General features: G+C 46.0%; 1 protein-coding gene across 1 annotated transcript in view; it reads left to right on the top strand.

Annotated features, from left to right (window-relative positions):
- Wt1 (Wilms tumor 1) overlaps positions 1-17,946 on the top strand; it is a 45,857-nt gene extending 27,911 nt beyond the window's left edge. The window contains exons 6-10 of the mRNA XM_005364021.3: positions 8,443-8,539; positions 11,377-11,527; positions 13,512-13,601; positions 14,384-14,476; positions 16,590-17,946. Of these exons, the coding sequence (XP_005364078.1) occupies positions 8,443-8,539; positions 11,377-11,527; positions 13,512-13,601; positions 14,384-14,476; positions 16,590-16,711 (553 nt within the window). The 3' untranslated portion in view covers positions 16,712-17,946. The remainder of the gene's footprint in view (positions 1-8,442; positions 8,540-11,376; positions 11,528-13,511; positions 13,602-14,383; positions 14,477-16,589) is intronic.
- The last annotated feature ends 2,120 nt before the right edge of the window (positions 17,947-20,066 follow it).

Genomic DNA, 20,066 nt, shown 5'->3' on the forward strand with positions numbered 1-20,066 from the left:
CTACTTACCTTGCTTTCAGTGACCACAGTCAGACAGAATATAGTAGTGCTCACAGTGATCTAGAAGCTTCTGTGCCAGGTTTTCACTACTTCTAATCATGGATAATCAGGTGTCTCCTCATTTTCCCAGTAAGATCTTGTCTGCATTCATGAAAGTGGCTTTTGAGATTCTTCTGACTACAAGGAGGCTGGCTTTTCACTTGGTGTTGCTCTATCCTTAAACATTCAGTGATGACTTCCAGGACCTCCCAGGGTTGGTGCCCAGGTCCTTTGTCCTGACATGTTCTTAGTACTGATCAGTTTGAGATGGTCGTGGTTCATCGTGCTCTGTGGTGAGCAGTCCTTGGGAAGCTTGTGCTGTTTATTTTGACTGTCCTCTCTTGAAGCCTTAGCCCCCGCTGATGTGGGAGATAGCCCACCCAGGTGTTTGGTGGCAGTTCTACTGGCTTCTGCCACTTGTAGCTTCAGACCTTGAGCTCCTGTATCTCTGTAATCAGATAACGAGCTCTAGAGGCTTGACTCCTTGTGGGTCCCTTTATCTTCAGGCAGGGGTAATTCGGTAAGTGATGCAGAACGCAGCTTGGCTCTGTGCTTAACCTTCACGGAAGTCCAGTTTCTTAGTGGGGCTCCTTTACTTTTTTGTTATCTGTGAAATTGCACACTAAATGCAGAGGTGATAGGCCCCAAGGCTTGTAGCCAAGCTTATTGTCAATGCCAAAAGGAGACAAGCGCTTACTTGTACATCTCATAGTTATGTGCTGGGTGTTGAGGAAGGAGGGTGCAGAGAGCCTTCTGAGGAAATTCCATGTTCTGATACACAAGAGCTCCAGGTTGTCTGCACGCTTCCCTCATGAGCTCTGTAGAGGTGAGAAGACGAAGGTGATGATGGCGTCTAAGTGTAGGGTCTTGCACACCTGGTCAATAACTAGAGGTGGGGGAGAAAAACCACAGACCAAAATGCTTTCTTGTTGAATATTTATATTTAATGCTAATTGCCTTCAAAAAGCTCTTTCTTCTTTTTTTTCTTTTTTCTTTCTCTATTTTTTAAAAACTTCTTCTGTTGATAAGGGATTTCAGGGAAGCTCTGGTTTTCTTCGTCTGTAAAAGCTCAGTTCCTTTTTATTAATCTTCCCTTGCCTGTAGAATATCAGAATTAATCATTTCTAAAGAGGCTTCTCTTCAAATGTTCTCTTTCCTCAGCCAGACCTCAGTGCAGACAGTTTTAGAAAGAAGAGGGTTTATAATTTGTGTTCTGTGAAGGACACTTTCCTCTTTCTGCAGCTTTCCGAGGAAACAAGTTGATGCTCTCTAAGGCTGTGTAGAAAAGCAGACTGTCTTGGTGCACACTTTATGCCTGTGAAAGCTGCTGCAGGGGATGAAGGCACCAGGCACGTGCTCTGCTGGTAGCCGCTTCTGTGTGGGTAGAAGGAAAGAAAAAAAGATTGTTTTTGTAAGACTTGTGCAGTTTGGACTGCTCATCCCCTGTAAGTAGGACACTTGCAGCAATTAGCATTGCATGTTCTCTCTCTGTACCTCCCCCCCGCCCCGTGTGTGTGTGCGTGTGCGTGTGTGTGTGTGTGTTTATAGGTCAGAACCCAACACCATGCATCTTCCTCAATCACTACCCACTTACCTTTTAAGACAGGCTTTCTACTGAACCTGGAGCTCTCTGATTCAGCTAGGCTGGCTGTCAGCGAGTTCCAGGAATCCTCCTGCCTCTACCTCCCTAAGGGCTGGGATTGCAGGTACACTTTGGCATGCTGGCTTTACATATTTATTTATTTGTGCATCAGTGCTGGAGAGCTAAGGTCAGATCTTCATGCTTCTGCAGCAAGCATTTTACTGACTGATCCACCTCTCTAACCCCTATGGAGTATAAAAACACCCAGCTAAATACGGTCTCACAGCAGAAGCAGCAGTGTGCTCAACTCAACTTGTTGCACCCATTCCCTTTTTCTTCCCCCTTTCCCTGGCTATGCTGTAGAATATCAACATGGCCTATTCGATCCAGACCACGGAGGAAAGAGCTGGAGGGCATTCAAGTGTCATGATGATACAAGATGGATTTGTACCACAAAATTGTTCTGTTAGTTGTAAAGAGAGCAGACATGCACTGGGCTGGACTCAGACCTCAGCTCTGCCATTGCCCTTCCCTGACTTTGGACACATAACTCAACTTCTCCTTAAACCTCAGAATATTTTGTAATGCAATGACAGTGGTAACTATGAAAGCAACAGTGAACATTTATTTAATGTTTGTTCTGTTCCAAGTGTTGCACAATGCTTTCCTGATCTGGGTTGGGTTTCCAGCGGCCATATAGGGCTGGCGTTGTTATTTCCACTTTTCAAGGAACAGGGGCCAGGGAGACTAAGTTCGTGGAGTAAGGTGATGGGTTTAAAACCCTTAAAGGCATCTTTAATGGTTTCCAGGGTTGTACTCAAGATCAAAAATACAAATTTTATCAATCTCCATCACCAGATACATATGAACTGCATATGGAGTAAATATTTTTTTTTATGAGTGTGGGTCACCGAGTGTTGACAAACACCGAATTCCTGGATATTGCTGGGATATGGTTACTCAGTGATACTTAACTTTTGCTTCCTGAATGGTTCATCTCTTTAATCTTCAAAAGAAACTGAAAAATAGGTTATGAGCTTCACCCTGCAAATGCTGAATCTTGGATGCAGAAACCATGAGATGACTCAATAGCCACGGGGGCGGGGAATGTTATAAGTGGGCTTGGGACTTAGGCTTTCAGATTCAAGAACAGTGTGTTCGCAGAGGAATCTGGAGATGTATAATCCAGATCAATTTAACTTTTTAACTGTATCTGTAAGAACTGGAACACACTAGTTCCCTCGGTGTGATAGGCTAAATACCTAGAGATACCCAGATTCTAATTTCTGAAGCTGTGCATGTCACCGTATGTGGCCACAGTTGTAGTGATTCTGCTAAGGTATTGAGGTGGCAATGGTGGGTTGCTCCTGGACTATCTGGGCAGGTTCGGTTGTCTACATGCAAGCACCAGTGTTGCTATGAGAGGGCGGCAGTGGGAAACTTAACTACAGAAGAACAGCAGGAGGCAGAGAGAGAGAGAGGGTACAGTGTGCAAAAAAGGGACCAAGACACATGCGCAGGTACCAGAAACAGAAACAGACAAGGGAGGAAACTCCCCTCTCAGAGTGGCTGAAAGAAAGGAGCCCACACATTCTTTCAAGTTTTCAGGGGTTGAAGGAGCCTGGTGCCTAGTTTTCAAAGCATCAGGCACATCTCCACTTTTATTTAATTGACATTCAGGAGAAAACAGCAGAATCAAGATGGGAAATTTTTGGTTGATAATTTATGCTTCGCTACTCAGCCTTGGAAATAGAGGATGCAGATTGGTAGCTCTTAGGTCAGACATAGGTTTTAAAAGTGAATTTATTTGTAAGAATGCAAAATTTATAAAATCATGGAGAAGTCTCAAGGATGGGGAGAGATGCCAGCATGGGGTTCATGGGGCCAGTGGTGAGCCAGCAGAGATGTGACACAGGCTATGTGGCTGACGTCCCTCTCTGCCGGAGTGTCATTGGTTCCTCAGGGTCTTCATAGTTTACTTCTACCAATTCTCTCGGACCCTTTATGAATATTTGAGTTTGTGTCTTTGCTTTAAGCAAAATAGAAGCAAGCCCACATTTTGTCATCAAACCATTCCCCTCTTGTCCAATACTCTGCAAACTCAGAGCCTAAAAGAGATGGAGGAAGAGCTAAGATAGGTGAGCGCCTTGAATTTCAAGTGGGAAAAAGCCATTGTGTTCTGGAAACCTGGAGCAGTAAGGGAGATTACCCAGCTGGATCTTTCAGAGAATTCGAAGAAGAAAAACGGACCAGTAAGAACCAAAGTTACTCAGTCATATACAAGACCCAAAGCCAAGTCTGCTCCTTTTTTTTTTTTGTGGTAGAATTAGCATTCTGAGAGTTGAAGATAATTGATATGGTGAATCTGTATTACAAAGAGATATTTTGATAGTTTTTTAGAACTTCTGTGGGCATGATAGAGAGGGGGTAAATGCCTTATAGATAGATGGTTTGTCGTTGGTTGGGCAATAATGCCAAAGATGATCTAAAATGTCTTTGTCAACCTAGTGAGTGACTTCTAGAGCAGAGTGTATTCTTTCAGCCTTGGAAAAGTAACCACATCACCCAAGTTTCTTCTTTCCTACCTTCACCTGCCTGTATCAAACCCAGCAGCTTTCTTCCTACCAGACCCATAGATGCCTATCCCATCTTACTGCAAATCCCTGTGGCCTCCCTGGTGATATGAGCTGTGATCACTGGACTCTTTTCCTCTGTCATTCAGTTGAGTCAAATATCTTATTTTTAACAGGCAGATTAAGAGGTGGCAAAAAATAGGAACAGTGTTTTATAAAGGAACACTTTCTTAGCCTGAGGAAGGCAAGGTTTTCTCATGCTTGGCTCATGTACTGCACTATGTGTACATCTCCCTTACCCTCGTTATCTGGGTTGAGAAGTAGGGAAGCTTTGTGTTCTTTTCCAGCCTGAAGAAGGGGGCCCTTGGTTAATTGCCATGCTGGGGCCCATACTCTGTGCTAGAACCCACTCCCTCATCTCAGCTCTGTAATAACACCTTCTGTCTCCATGTTGTTTGGGATTCTTCTTTCTGGAATGTGCAACCTTCCTCTAGGAAATCTTCACCACGACTCTTACACTTCTTGCCATTCTTGGCAGGCGTTGTAGCTCCGGGCCCTTGTGAGGTCTACTCTCACACTGATTTGGTTTGCTTTACCCACAGCAGAGTCATGGGCTGAGGTAAGGAGAGTTATCCTGGTATAAAACTTGGCTTCATCTAAGCCGGCAGGTGGGTTTCACACTCTGTGGTTGCATTGACCCCCCCATCGTCTTCATGAGCCTTTCTGTCGTAGGGTAACTTCCGCCCCGACAGACTGTATCCTATTCACATGTGTGATACTTTTCTATAATAGCTTCCTTCAAATTGTACCACAGAGAGATCTTCTTGAGTCCCATCACCTCAATATCCCTGAAAAATAGTTGACATGTATTATATAACATATACCATGCACCAGCACCTCTTGTGTGCATACGTGTCTATGAATATGCATTTGGGGTGCATGTGTATGCTCACGGACCAGAGGACATCAGAGTGGTTCCTGGAGGATCATCTATGTTGTTTTTTTGAGACAGGGTCTCTTCATCGGCGTGGAGTTTGCTGATTAGTTCAGACTGGCTGGTCAGTGAGCTCCAGAGATGCAGCTGTCTCTACCTCCCCAGGCTGGTCTTCCAAACATATATCACCATGCTTGATTTTTACATGACTTCTGGGGATTGAACTCAGCTTCTTCTGCTTGCATGGCATATGCTTTGCTGACTGAGCTCTTACCTCAGCCCTGGAGAGATGCTTTTCAGATGTAGAGATGATATGAGATTGGGGATAGAAAACAAATGTTTTGGAAGCCAAATCCAGAGTCTGAAAGATTTCAGCAGCTGGACATGACTCGCTGGGATGAGTCGGATAGAATTTAAAATACGATTCCTACCTAAAACGAAGATATCTTTAAGCTCAGGCCATGGATCCCTTCCTCAGTTCATGGTAGTTAGGGATGGAATTTGAGAGTTGGAGATTTTATTAGACTGGGAAAGAGCACCGTGGCTGGAGTGCAATGGGGCTAATTCATTCTCAGTCACGCTAGAAGCAGTTACGTCCACAATAAACCGAGCAACCCAAGCCCTGCTGGACCACAGTCTCAGGGATATGTGCTTGACTAAAGTATTGATTCTGAGTTATTTAGATGGAATCCCTTCAGATGAGGCCCGCTTCTCTAGCCTCTTGCATTCATGTTATAGTCCTAATTCTAAACTCTTTAGACCCCATTTCACCCTGTTATGGCCGACACAGCCTGTAGCCTGGAAGACTATGCTTAAGAACCGTAAGATTAGCATGTGGAAGGGGATTTAGACTCAGGCCATACTGGGGATGTTTATGGGCTCTGTGCTTACTCTGATTACTAAGGATACAACATGCAGAAAGGAGAGCAGACTCCGTACTCAAGGGTCCAGTTTAGTGTTGAGCGGAGGAGATACACAAAAATGGCTGTGATATAATACCACACTCTCTATGGCTTACCAGAAGGCAGCAGTAAGGGGGAATTTCAGCCAACTGACACCAATGAAACAGTCATCATGAGATATACAGACATGGTGTAGTAGGCTAGGGGAACAGAACAGTCACCTCCCTCCCCAAACTGTCCAAAGAAGACAGACCCTTCTTTCTAAAATGTGTGAGCCAGAACTTAATGTGAAACCCTACAGCTGCCGTGGACCTGGACCGTGTGGACGCTACAGCCTTCCTGGCAAACACTTCTCTCTTCCAGGAATTCTTTCCCCTGGGGAGTTAGGGATGAGTCAGTCAGGCCTTCCCTAAGTCCATAAGAGTGGGCTAATGGACTAGGTCACCTGTCTATACCCTGGTCTCCGTTATGCCGAGGCAGAGGGTCAGGGTCTCATCACCTGTCTACGTCCTGATATCCATGATGCCAGAGTAGCAGAGGTAGAGGGTCTTAGCCTGACAGCTAATTTTACTTGGAGGCCTTTAACAATGCCACTACAAAGTTTATTGTGGTTATTACTTTGTGTGTTTGTTTGAGAAAAGGTCTCACGTAGTCTCAACTGACCCTCTGCCTCCATCTCCCAAGTGCTAGGATTATAGGTGTGCACTGCTATGCTCAGCTTGCTAGAAAACATTTCCAAAGAGTTTTGTTGATTTTGCACACCGTATAGCTACCCTACTAAGAGCATATAGTACAATGGTTTCTAATAAAGTTACAGACTTGTGTGGCCATTCCTAGCTAGTTAGGACATTTTCAGTAATCATTCCCATGTTTTTCCCAACTCAATTTGTCCCAGGCAACCAATCACTAAATTACTTTCTATCAATTGACTTACTCTGCTCATTTTGTGTAAATCAAATTCTTCAGCACATGATCTTTTGTGCTTTTGTTCTTAAACTCACAGTAGCATATAAAAACTTCATGCCTATTTTGCCAAATAGCCTTCCACTGTGTGAATATACTTCTTTGTTTATTCTGTAAGTTGATTGCCAAGTTGATTCTAATTACTGACTTTTGAGAATAAACCATGCTTCTAGAGGACAGTATACACAACCGCTTTTTTTTAATATCTGCTTTTACTTGTTTTAGGAATACATCCAGGGTTTCTGAGTAATATGACCACTTTTTAGCTAATGTTTTTGTGGGGCTTCTAGGTATTTTTGAAGAAGCTGCTTCCTTTCACAGAGATGAAAGCACAGAAACTGATTCATCCCCAAGCCCACAGTGACTCTCAATATAATTCTGAAATATTGTCAGTGTGGACGAGAGTTTCTGTGCTGGCTGGATTGCAAATAAAATGATTCCAGGACTGTACCTGAAGGAGAGACTCTTTTCAGAGCAGAACATTCTGGCTTTGCAGGTTGTTCCTTTTGAGGCTCCACATTCCCCAGGCCTTACTTGTGGTCCCGAGTTACACCAAGTAATGCCTTTCCTAGGAGGTGGGTCAGCCTGGAATGAAGGACAATCGTCCGGCACTCATCGATGGCCACAAAGAGTTAAGTTGGGGGTGGGAAGATGGATCAGTCAGTGAAGTAGCTGTCATGCAAACATGAGGACCTCAGGTCAATTCCCCAGAACCCATGTAAAAAATCCAGGTGTGCTTGCAGTCTCAGCGCCGGGGAAGTAGAGACAGGGGGATACCTGGGGATCGCTCTGCAGTCAGCCTAGCTGAACTGGGGGACTCTTGGTTCAGTGAGAGACCCTGTCTCAAAAAATAAGTTGAAGAGAGACCAAGGAAGATACAGGATGTCTATTCAGGTTCTCTAAAAGCACATTCACACACAATGCACATGCAACTGCGCACACAGGAACACACACACACACACACACACACACACACACACACTTAACTTGATCTGAAAAACCCATCAGCGGACTGAGTGGAGCCACAGACTGCACGCCCCACCCCCTTCTGAGGACGTGACATCTCTTCTTGTAAATGTCATCACTTTTCTTGGTGCTATCTGGTAAGGACTGAGTCATGAGGTGCTGACAAAACCCCAGTGCGCTTCACATGAAGCCCTGAGGCATTCTGCTCATTCCTGAGATACTGCACTGCTGGCCTGCTGTAAACAAGCTGCCGGGATGAGCTCCTGCCACTGTGACTTTCCTTGGATTGTCTGAATGAAGCACAGACCTAGACAGTTTGCCTCGGGGGGGGGGAGTTTGGGGGGGTTGCTGCAAGGTGGTGACGCTTCGAAGGAGTGGCCTCTGCTTTCACAGAGCTCTGTTCCAGAGTGACCTCATAGAAGAAGGTAAGACACAGCATTTCCAAAAGGTGGCCCTGAACCAACTTCAATCTTTGTGTTTGCAGCCACGGCACAGGGTATGAGAGTGAGAACCACGCAACCCCCATCCTCTGTGGTGCCCAGTACAGAATTCACACCCACGGAGTCTTCCGAGGCATTCAGGTAGGATGCCCAACCAAAGGCCACCTTCCCTGCCCGTTCTTCTGCTCACTTGCCCTGCAGTCTCGGCTGATGGACTACATGGCCCTGGCAAGTGTTTGCCATCAGAGATGCACCTTTTCCACTGGGCTACCAAGGGACTCCCTCCTTCTGCCCTTGCAGAGATGCTGCCTTGCATGACTGCAACCAAGATACTTCCTGCAGACTTCCATCCTTTCCTCCGTTATTATTCGTTCTGCTTCTCCACAGTGGGCGGTCCTTTTCTTCCATGTGGATCATTTGCATTTGAATTAGTGACCAGGACCCTTGATTTCTAAGATTTGATCTGTGTTGTAAGGTGCTCCAAGGTAGATAACCTTCCAAGTGTTGATACTAGCATTAACAACAGTACCGCTTATGGCTGGACATGTTCTATGAAGTGAGATTTAGACACAGACTTTAAAACATCAACTTTATCTAGCTTCTAGGTTTGTACAACATATGCACAGAAATCATAGTGCTCCAGTGTCCTCCTGCTATGACCTTCACAGAAGGTACTCTGGTAGGCTACTCTTGTTACAGTGGGTGTATGTGTGTTATTGTAACTGAGCTGTTTTGTTGTATAGTCCCATGGGTTTTGATATGCATATAATGTCACTTGTTATTATTATCATATGGAACAGTTTAATGTCTCAAAGATGCTCACATTCCACCACTGTGTGCATCATGCCCTCTCCAGTTCCTCTTTCTCCCCAACCATCACTGCCCCTTTCTCAGAGTGTTGTATACGCCATTGTATTTTCAGGCTAGCTTCTTTGACTTAGCAAGGTGATTTCAGATTCCCTTGCACATCCTTTGTTCTCTGATGCGGCCCCCGCTGCACTCCTAAGAGGTAGACACATGATAGTTGGGGAAACTGAAGAGGGAAGACAAGGGGTTTGTCTAAAACCACATAGCTAGGAAGTGGGTGCTGAGATGTGTAATAGACATTTTATTGAGCTCCACAATATTTATTTTGCTTATTAATATTGTTTATTAGTGGAAATTTAATAGTATTGTTTATTAGAAGAAACAGGAGGGAAAGGACTGAGGGTGAGCAGAGGATGTAGGTTATTCAGGGGAGATCCCACCCCTATCCCAGCTTCTTTTGAATAGTTAGAGGCCCAGTTATCAAGAATTCACATTTGTGATCTACAAACCTGTCTAGGGACTGCCACAAGAGAAATAGCTAGTGTATCCTTTCAAGGGAAGTTAAAACCCTGAAAAGAAGCTGTATGAGGACATGGACAAGGAGCTCCACTTCATGGAAGCCAGTGTGCGCTGTCATCCCAGCCTTTCCATGGTGAGAAAGAAGAAGCCACAGAAAGGTGGGGATGTCACAGAATTTCATCTGAGTGTCTCGCAGTAGACATCATCGGCGTCCTTTGCCAGACCGCAGCCTGACAGCACCAGCTGCTTTTCAGCCTAAGTCCTACATAGTCTTCGTCTAGGGTGGGAAGAGACGGAAGAGGTTAATGTGCCTTCCTTCCCATCCAGATTCGGTTATCAGAGCCACTGTCAGGGCCTTTAGTAGACTCCGCTCCCTACAGATGTTATTTCCCTACTTTTTTTCTTCTAGATTACACCAAACAAACCGCAACCTGCCATTTCCTTGTATACCATCATTTACGTGAATACCCAGGGAGAAAGGCAAACGGTTGACATACTATGGCATTCTAATACCGTATTTACAGCACGATGCTACAGAACTTTTTCTCAGGGCAAGGCAAGGCGAGTGAATTAGGGACAAGAATGTGAGTGTGTGTCGATTAGAAAACACATGGGAGAGGAAGTTGTTGAGCTCAGAGCAGTGGTTCTCAATCTGTGGGGTGCGAGTCCTTGAGTTAACCCATCAGGTGTTTACAAATGAATCATAACAGCAGCAAAATTATAGTTATGAAGTAGCAATGAAATAATTTTATAGTTGGGGGTAACCACAGCATGAGGAACTGTGTTTAAGGGTTGTAGCATTAGGAAGGTTGCGAACCTCTGGCTTAGTGGTTGCTGCAGGTCTTTACACCATCACAGGGGTGCTCCAGTGCCAGCAATCCATCTCTTTGTTCCTGATGGCACAGCTGAAATTGGACAAGGAAGAATCACTCCTGCTATCCAGGAATCGCTGAGCTTGAGGGCAAGAGAGGAGATTTGCCTCCCCAGCTAGAAGGCAGGGACCAGTTGGTGTTGTGGGAAGGACAGGCAAAGGGCACAGAAGGCAGATGGCTTCTGGTGCTTGCCTGTGTCACTGCTAAAGAACACGCTGATTATGCTACAGGATTCTGGTGGATTTAGAGGCCCCAGACCCAGAGACTGGTGTATCATCTATTTACTTGTAAAGCTCCGGTCAGGTTGGGCCTCACTCAGTGTCTCATGTCTTTCACTACTAACAACTTTCTCATCCATTTTCTTACTGAGTCCATAATCACATGGCCGAGCCTGCAGCTGGGAGAGCATACATGCAGTCTGGGACTCTGGGATTCTAGATCTCGCTGTCCCAAGTGAGAGATAAATTGGGAGCTTTTCCAGACACTAATGTTTCTTCTCTAGAGGTCTGTACCAGGGACCCCAAAGAGACTTCATTTCAAATCAAAGTTCTGGTGCTAAGCAGTAATACCATCAGAACACTGCATCATAGAATTTCCTAATCTATCATCCATTAGTGATGTCTGCCACAGGAACTAGGGATGGAGGCAAATATTTTTTGGTCTCCTATCATACCTACCTTCTCCTCCTTTGGTATATTTCAGTGCTCAGTTTCCTATGGCACTGGCATGAATGCTCACATGTGGTACGAGGTCTCCACATCTCTTACATTTTGCCTGCAGGATGTGCGACGTGTGTCTGGAGTGGCCCCAACTCTCGTCCGGTCAGCCTCTGAGACCAGTGAGAAACGTCCTTTCATGTGTGCTTACCCAGGCTGCAATAAGAGATATTTTAAGCTGTCCCACTTACAGATGCACAGCCGGAAGCACACTGGTAAGTGTGTCCACTGCCCAGACTCAAGCAGTGGTGGCGCATGAGCTCCCATTCTGGACTCTCACACTGCTAAGGACACAGGTGACTTGTGGGATGGAAGGCTGGCACCATCATAGGTCAGGCCATAGCAACCGGCCAAGGCTGCAGGACTGTTTGCATGCTCGTTCCCACCATAGCAAGTAAGCCATCTGCAGGGAAGTGAAACAGGGTGGTGTAAAGCATTCGCCATAGGAGAAAAGTGGCCCTTGTTTGAACGTTGCATTCACCCACCAACTGGTGAGACCTTGGGCCAATTGCTCCACAACCCTTTACTCCACGCACCTTGTAGGACAATGAAGCTGGTAATGCCTACACTGTACAATTCTTAGGCCTAGAGGAAATGGGATCAAATTCTACTACAGGAGTTGTAGCATAGGCCTCTCTCTGTGTTTCTAAGCCTAAATTAAAAAAAAAAGTTAGTGTTCTTTCTGAGGGACTATTGCTATCTTTAGCAGGGAAGATAAGCCAGGGACAGTACAATCAGATGGCCCAGAGATTGATAGACAAAGTTACTATAGACTCTGACGGGGAGGTCCAAATGCACACTTAGAGGTTCTAGAATTAATTCTGTGATATGAACAAGGCCATTGAATCTCCAAGCAGGCTGTCCCATGGTCACTGTCACCTGACAAGCAGATTCGTTTGGCTCCCTGTTTGAGGGCACAGTTTATTACAGCAGGGACGGTACAGCGGTGGGAACATCTTTGGCCTTGACGAGAGAAGAACGAGGCTGCTTGTTCACATCTCTGGACCAAGAAACAGAGGGAGACAGGACAGAGGAGCCAGAAGTGTACCAGGCTCTAAGCCTCAGGGGCCACACCCACTTTTTCCTGTAAGGCTTCTCTTTCTAAAGGTCCCACCGTCTCTCAAAATGGCACTGTGAGCTTCTGACCAAGGGGCGAAATGCATGAGCTGTGGGGGTATTTCATAAGATAGCATTGCAGAACAAGTGGCGTTTGTGAGGGCTAACACTTTGATGGGTAGGGATGGAGACATTAAGGTGAAGGGTGTTGAGTTAGGAGGGCTCAGGAGTGGTGAGGTCAGTTACAGGAGACACACAGAAAGGCCAAGGGGAAGCATAAGCAGTCCTGAGCAGAAAAGGCGGCTTGGAGCTGCCCATCAAAGGACAGACTTTACTGACCTCCGAGTAGCTTGCTCTCTATCCCAGAATTCAGTGACTCAGAATTCCAGGAGGTGGGGACCCTTGCAGAAGCTCAATGCACTCCAGGGGGGCTCTTCTCAGCATTTGGCTGAAGTTTTCCTTTGGCTACAGGGGTGTGGCCCTTCTTTCTGAGTCCAGGATTGCACAATCCTTCTGCTGACTCCTTTCAGATGAAAGAAGAACAATCTTGCTAAATGTGTCGGCTCCTGGCTTAATTGAGTTGTCTCTCCACCATGGAGTCATTTATGTTGGACCCAAGAACAAGAAGTCAGAAGCAGAGAACACCAGATATTCAGGCTGTAAAACATGGAACACTTAATTCATGAGGCCAGCCTCAAGGCTCATCTACCCCAAATTCTATCTTAACTTTTTTTCTTTCTTTCTCTTTTCTTTTTTACTTCTTTAAATAGTCGCTGCTAATATATGTATTTTTTGAGCATTGCCTCCGTTCTAGGCACCAGTCTTCCCTCTCCACAAGGTCTGGTCTAATCTGTTCATGAACCCTTTGCAGTTGTCAGATTACTGGCTCCATTTCACAGCAAGGGGACTGTGCCACACCCAACACCCTAAGTCCTGGAGCTTCCTTATTCTTCCTCCTGGTGTCCATGGGCGTGTGTGTAGGTGGGGTTCTTACCTTCCTGGAAGTCTACAGCACTACCCTAACAAGCTCTCTGGAAGCACTTGGGCATCTGGAGGTCCCTTCATCTGCATTCAGGAGGGTTTGCCAGTGATGGGGTCGAATTTCCAGTGTTGTACTCAGAAACAATATGTGTCTTCCCTAAGGTGAGAAACCATACCAGTGTGACTTCAAGGATTGTGAGAGAAGGTTTTCTCGCTCTGACCAGCTCAAAAGACACCAAAGGAGACACACAGGTTTGTGGGTTAACTTCTCATTGCCAGCAGCCACAGGCTGTTGGGTTAGAGCTGACTTTGTGGCCGTCTTCTCCTGAACACGGATAAAAGAGTGATCTATCTATCCATTTAATTCTTCCAACTTTCTTCCCCTCATCTGGAGATTTGTCTTTTAGAAAAGAGAGGGGCTGTGGAGATGGTGGCTTGGCAGTTGAGGACACTTATTCAAGAGGACTTGGGTCCAGTCCCCAGCTTCCATATCAGGCAGTGTCTGTAACCACAGCTCTGGGGAATCTGATGTTCTCTTCTGGACCCCAAGGGCACCGCGACACATGACATACACTCACACAGACACACACATCACATGAACAATAAAAAAATAAGTCTTTCTTTACAAAGGAAAGAGCGAAAAGAAAGGAAATGACTCACTTTTCTCATGAGAACACAGCACAAGGGAGATCCCGCAGCAGGCTGGTGACCCGCTGAGGTTCAGTTAGGAGCCAGGGCGATGGAGAGGAGCCAGCGTACAGTGGTCCACTTTCCTCAGTCTATGACACTTGCCTGCCTGTGAGAGCTGGATGTTTGTGGTTCCCAAGTAAGGAGCAGCACCTGGAGGTTGCTGCACAGAACCAGGTAGCTTCTGCTGGGCCTGGGGCTCAAGGAAATGTGAGGTCCAGGTAGACACAGACCCGGCCGATGAGATGGATATGCCAGGCTTCTCCAGCTACCAGAAAGCCGGCCTTATGTGTGTCACTGTGCCTCGCATTGTTAGGGCCGAGGCTAGACCTTCTCTGTCCGTTTAGGTGTGAAACCATTCCAGTGTAAAACTTGTCAGCGCAAGTTTTCGCGGTCCGACCACCTGAAGACGCACACCAGGACTCATACAGGTAAAACAAGTGCGTAAACTTTTCTTCACATTTATTCTTCATTATTTTTTTTAAGCTACTGTTGAGTGAGAGTGTAATGAAGAGTCATGTAAAAATTCTAGAGTTGAATGGGAGTGTCTAGCTACCCCGACATGGTCAATGATGGCGTTTTCCAGAGAAAGGGTGGGAGAGCACTGAGTAGGAAAGAGATGGGAAGAGAGTGTCCAGGGGGTCAGAGCAAAGGAGGGGAGATACGTTGGTCCCCATCATGCCAATTTGCTGTATCACTCAACACTGATAGAACAGTCAACCAGCAGCATGATCAGAAATTCGAGATCCTCCGTTCTCCTGAGAGCTCAGGTTTCACAGCCCTGATTAGAGCCCACATTTTTCGCTTACTTAAAGTTCCATGAGAAGTCTAGGTTTTTGCTAGGTTAACAGGAACTCATGGATGTATTTCCTTTATACTAGCACAGAAAGGAGAACGGGCCATGGACATAGCCACTGGCTGCTGAAACACTGCTTGGCCACAAGCTGCTGAGATTCCCAGTGACAATAGCTCTGCCCTTGTGACTCCTGTGCTTCCTTAGGAAGCAGAGCCATGTTGTAGGTTAGCACACCATCTTTACAGCAGCTTGGAAGAAGTATAGGGTAGGCGGTTTAACCTTCATTTAACAGCAGAGTCTATGGTGGATAGTGATGAAATGGTTTGCCCAGAGCCACTAGCAGCTGGATAGCAACGTCAGCGGTGACTGTTCTGCCCCACCTCATCCCTATTGTTCTTTCGCCTGGATAAAGAACATGTGTTCAAATAGTCATGCTCAAAAGCCAGGTAACTTTTGAGGAGAGAGGGCCAGAATAGCCAAGCTGGTGTCACTAGGGAACCAGTATGAGAAAGAGTTAAAAAGTGCCCATGAGAAGGTGGGGGTGGCAGGCAGGAACCAGAGCAGGAAAAGCAGGTGGACGCTGAGTAGGAGGCCAGAAGGCCTTGCAAGTTTCTGGGGGAGCTCCCGGTCCCCAACACAGACGGCTCGTACCTTCAGATACCGTCAGAGCACCTGCACCCCCGTCTTGTTCTCCTTCTTTGGGTCTTTTTGGCAAATTGTCTTTTAGTTCCGTGGTAATAGTCTGGAGATTGCCCCAGCATAACTCATTGCCTGCAAACCTGTGCCACCAACAAACGACTTGATGCCATTGATCAGTCACCCAGTCTGGCCCCCAAGCACCACATCTCTTGGGACATTTCTCAGTGGGACTCTCAACACCCCAGGAAGATCCTCCAGGTGGCACAGGGCTTAGCAAGCCCTGGGGTGGACAGGGGGAAGGCACAGGGATGAGTGTAGGCTTCAGGATTAGCTATGCCTGGGTTTGAACCCTGCCTGGATGTGTCCATAACAGTCATGCAACCTCACCGGTAGAGTGAAGATAAAATTTCTTTGTGAGGCTGTTTTGAGAAACATACAAGGCAATGAACATACATCTATAAGTGATGCTTGTATGTTAGGCATTACATAGAAGCTATTATCTCTAATGAGAAAGGGGGTTCCTGAAATGGAACAGTCTTCACCATTTGAAGGAACCAATGTTGTTGCTAGACTCTCCCCTCTAACGTAGCTAGGTTCTGAGTCATCCTCTCTATTAAACATAATCAAATAGGATATAAATGGTGTTCATGCTACATAGAGAGAGTAGAGCTTCAGTCCCAGATCTATTGCTGACCAGCTGTCAATCAATAGTATGGAAGGTAGCAGTCCAGGGCAGCCATCAATCAACAGTATCCAGGGTTCAGACCCTTGCGGCGTAGGTCCCACCTAGACAGCAAAAGGAGAACATTTGCACAGGTCACAGAGTATCCTAAGAGATGAGACAGAGGTTTCCTAAACTTCCTTAATGTATGAGTTGTTTTTCTCTCATTTGCCAAGTTTTCCGTTTTAATATGTTTATAGTGCTTCTGGTTTTCAAGCCCTGGAAAGGTTTTGCTAACCCCAGGTTGCCAGTGAGGAACCAGTTGGTTAGCTTAGGGAGTGACCCAGGGGAGTCCAGGGCGGGTATCTGGTGGTGATTTAGCTCGGGGCCTTTGATAGTTGAACCTGCGCCCAGTCACTCTGCTGCAAGCGTCTCTAACTGGCAATTGTGTCAACAGGTGAAAAGCCCTTCAGCTGTCGGTGGCACAGTTGTCAGAAAAAGTTCGCGCGGTCAGATGAATTAGTCCGCCATCACAACATGCACCAGAGAAACATGACCAAACTCCAGCTGGCGCTTTGAGGGGTCCGACGGGGGGACAACTCAGCATCCCAGGCAGGACAGTGTGCAAACCGCTTCCAAACCCGATTTCGAAATTCCTCCCCACTCATCTACAGAGTGATTTGACGGTGGGTCGTCATCCAACTTCCAAGACTGCACACGTGTTTGGCTACACCCTATCAGGTCTGCTGGGAGGAGTCTGTGCTCCACCTCCTTTTGGCTAACTCACAGGCCTGAAAAAGTGGCTCGAGATGTCTTGCTGGTTGAAAGAGCATTGCCATTTCGGCCGAACTTTCCACTGTTAGAAGATACATTGTTGCTAATGTCCCCCTACCTCCCTCTTCTCCTTCATGCGTGTTTTCACCAGGATGGGAGCGAGTGTTCCATTTTCCATCATGGGATATTTATAGGCCAGGGCATGGTGTGTGTGTCTGCTAATGTAAACTTTGTCATGGTTCCCATTTACTAACAGCCCTAGAAAGAAATAAATCAGAGAGCAAAGCACCAGGGTTGGCAAGTCCCGCCCAGAATTTCAGAGGTCAGGCTGCAAACCCGGAATCCTGGAAGGCAGGAATTCTTGTAAAGCTCATAGGTTTTAGGATTAGAATTAACCGGAACCTCTACATAGAAACCTGAAGGAACCTTCCTGTTCAGCTAGTCATTGCTAACATTAGCACCGTGCTCTTAAGAAATAATGTTCAAAGAGCAGAGATTTTAAAAAATGTTTTGATTTATTTTTTAGCTGTAATTAGGTACATCTTCAGAGATGTACTTTCCTTTTCATGCAAAGGAAATGGAAGAATTCATTTTCATCATCTGGGGTCTCTTTAGAATGTAAAGACCACACTGGCTATGTGGCTTCGAGTTGTAAAAATTAAAATGACTTTAAGAGAAACTAGGGGCTGGTCCAGGATCTTCACTGGTAAGACTGTTCTTAAGTAACTTAAGTATCTTTGACTCTGCAAGTATGTGGGGGAAACAAAAAGATATATTATTGTGAGGAAATCCATTGTTTAAAGGTGTGTGTGTGTGTTGTTGTTGTTTTTTAAAGGGAGGGAGTTTATTATTTACTGTTGCTTGAAATACTGTGTAAATATATATGTATATATGATGTGCTCTTTGTCAACTAAAATTAGGAGGTGTATGGATATTAGATTCATCACTGTGTGGATGTCAATCTTACAGTGTATTAATGATAATACTAAAAATGTAACCTGCATTTTTTTTCACTTGGCTGTCAATTAAAGTCTATTCAAAAAGAAAATGCAGGAGTCTGGTGGTTGTATCGTGTTTGAATCTCAAAGCCAGTTGGACATCTTTTAAATAGGTAATCATGCCATCAACATGGCGTGGTCCATCCAGACCCCTGACCACAGCCAACTTCTTTCTGTTGGGCTTTGGGAATGACCTATCTTCAGAGTATCAGGGGGTCACCTTCACCCTGCACCATGAAGAGATTGCCCTTGTGGGATGGTTGGGTGGCTTTCTCATGCTCTGGTGGGTACTGTGTTTCAAGGCTTATTTCAATCAAATCCTCACTGCATCGTATCCAGACTAACAGAAGAGAATATTGAGGCTCTACTGATTTCTAGCCTTTCTGAAAAGCTCACTGATGCCTTCTCAGGATCAGGAGGGAAGAAAACACTTAACACAACTGAATTGACAGTGGAAGTTGCCATGATTCACCTGAGCAGGCAGGAAACTGCTTAGACTCCCCAGGGCAGCTGAGTGTGAAGGCAGAGCCACACTCTCTGTGACCTGGAAGCCCTCTTTGGTTCTGGTGGATGGTTTTCCATCGGTTAGCATGTGGATTTGTTCAGCCTCTCTCAGCTCCTTTATCTTAGAGCATGCATGCCTTCCAGGTTTCACTTCTTCCTTTAGAAGGATCTTGAGCACAAAGGAGCTTAGCTGCAGAGAGTCTCTGCAGCTCAAAGTCAGGACAGCCTAAAAGCAGGGTCTGGAGCCCCTCTTCTGCATCTGGCTCTGGCATCATCGTTAACTTTAGCGAGTGCGGTGATTCATATGTATTAGTCGTTGTTATCTTTTCCTGCCAGAAGACAGCATCTCTCTGGAGAAGCTCAGGACAAGCATGGCAGACATCAGTGAGTCAGAGAGCTCGTTTCACAGTAAAGGTTCAACCACATTGTTCCCACTGCTCAGGGCAGGCCAGAGATTCAATGACTACATAGCAATCTGGGTTTGATTCCTATGTCTGCAAGTGTTGTTTTGTATTTTTATTTATGAGAAAGAAATAACCCTTTCCTGACATGAGCCTGAGACAAATGGAAACACAATCTAACATATAAAAAGACTTACAAGGATTTCCCAGGACTCTGGCCCACGAACTCACCTATTGGTTTCCTCCATCTCCCGTTCTTTGCTTGCAGTGTCTGGGCATGCTCAGAGGTCAACCCTGCAGGATGACAAAATGTCCCTTTCCCTTACCTTGAACCACAGCGATGATTTGCGACAACTGGGCTTCTCGCCAGCAGCTCCACAAAGACCACAGCTGCTGGTTTTGTGTCCTTTGCAAAGCTGCCGCTGACACTGTATTTCTGAGACCCGCGGTAGTGACATTCTGCAGGCTATCAGGAGGCAGCTGACGGGTGCCGGGCAGTGGATGCTCCCTGTGGTCGGGTCTGGAAGACGGTCAAAGTGCACATTTTCCATCTTGTTTTCCTCTAGTGCCTGGCTCCACACGTCCAGTCCCCTCTGCCCTCTTGGATGGATCCTCCAACACAATTCCAAGTGTCCCAAGCTCCCTCATCTCTGAATTCCTCAGCATTCAGAGTATGTATCATTAACCAGCGGCGTGTGGCATTGTGATACTTTCCCATATTCTGTTTTGGTCTGTAGGGTGATCCAGTAAGGTAGACAGGAAACATGTCCCCATTTTATAGATGAAGACGTTGAGTCTCAGTGACCGTGCATAGCTGAGGAATGACTTCGTCTCGGCTGTTAATATCCATTTCCCACCAGAACATGTTGGTGATGATAACTCGCCTTCTGCCACCATTGTTTCGTGTCTTTGGCTGTATCTTCCCAATCAGGATGTGAACTTCTAAATGGGTGTTCTTCCCCCTTCCCTGTATTACTCGTGGGATGGACTCCCAACTTTAACATTCATAGAAACCCCCTAAAGAGTTTGCTGAGGTACAGGCTGTGTCGTAGAAGCTCCAGAAGACAGCCTGAGCGTCTGCATTCTGGCTATGTCCCAGATGGCCCCTACCATGGAGAGCCGTGGACAGCACATATGTAACAAGGACCGGAAAAGCAGACTCCCGAAACACTTATTGGAAGGGACCTAAACTTGACTGGTGAGACTTACACCTGGCAATACTAAGATGCCCTGAGCATAATAACCCTTGAGGATGGT

This window comes from Microtus ochrogaster (assembly GCF_000317375.1).
Source record: "Microtus ochrogaster isolate Prairie Vole_2 chromosome 14 unlocalized genomic scaffold, MicOch1.0 chr14_random_1, whole genome shotgun sequence".
In the NCBI taxonomy this organism is placed as follows: Eukaryota; Metazoa; Chordata; class Mammalia; order Rodentia; family Cricetidae; genus Microtus; species Microtus ochrogaster.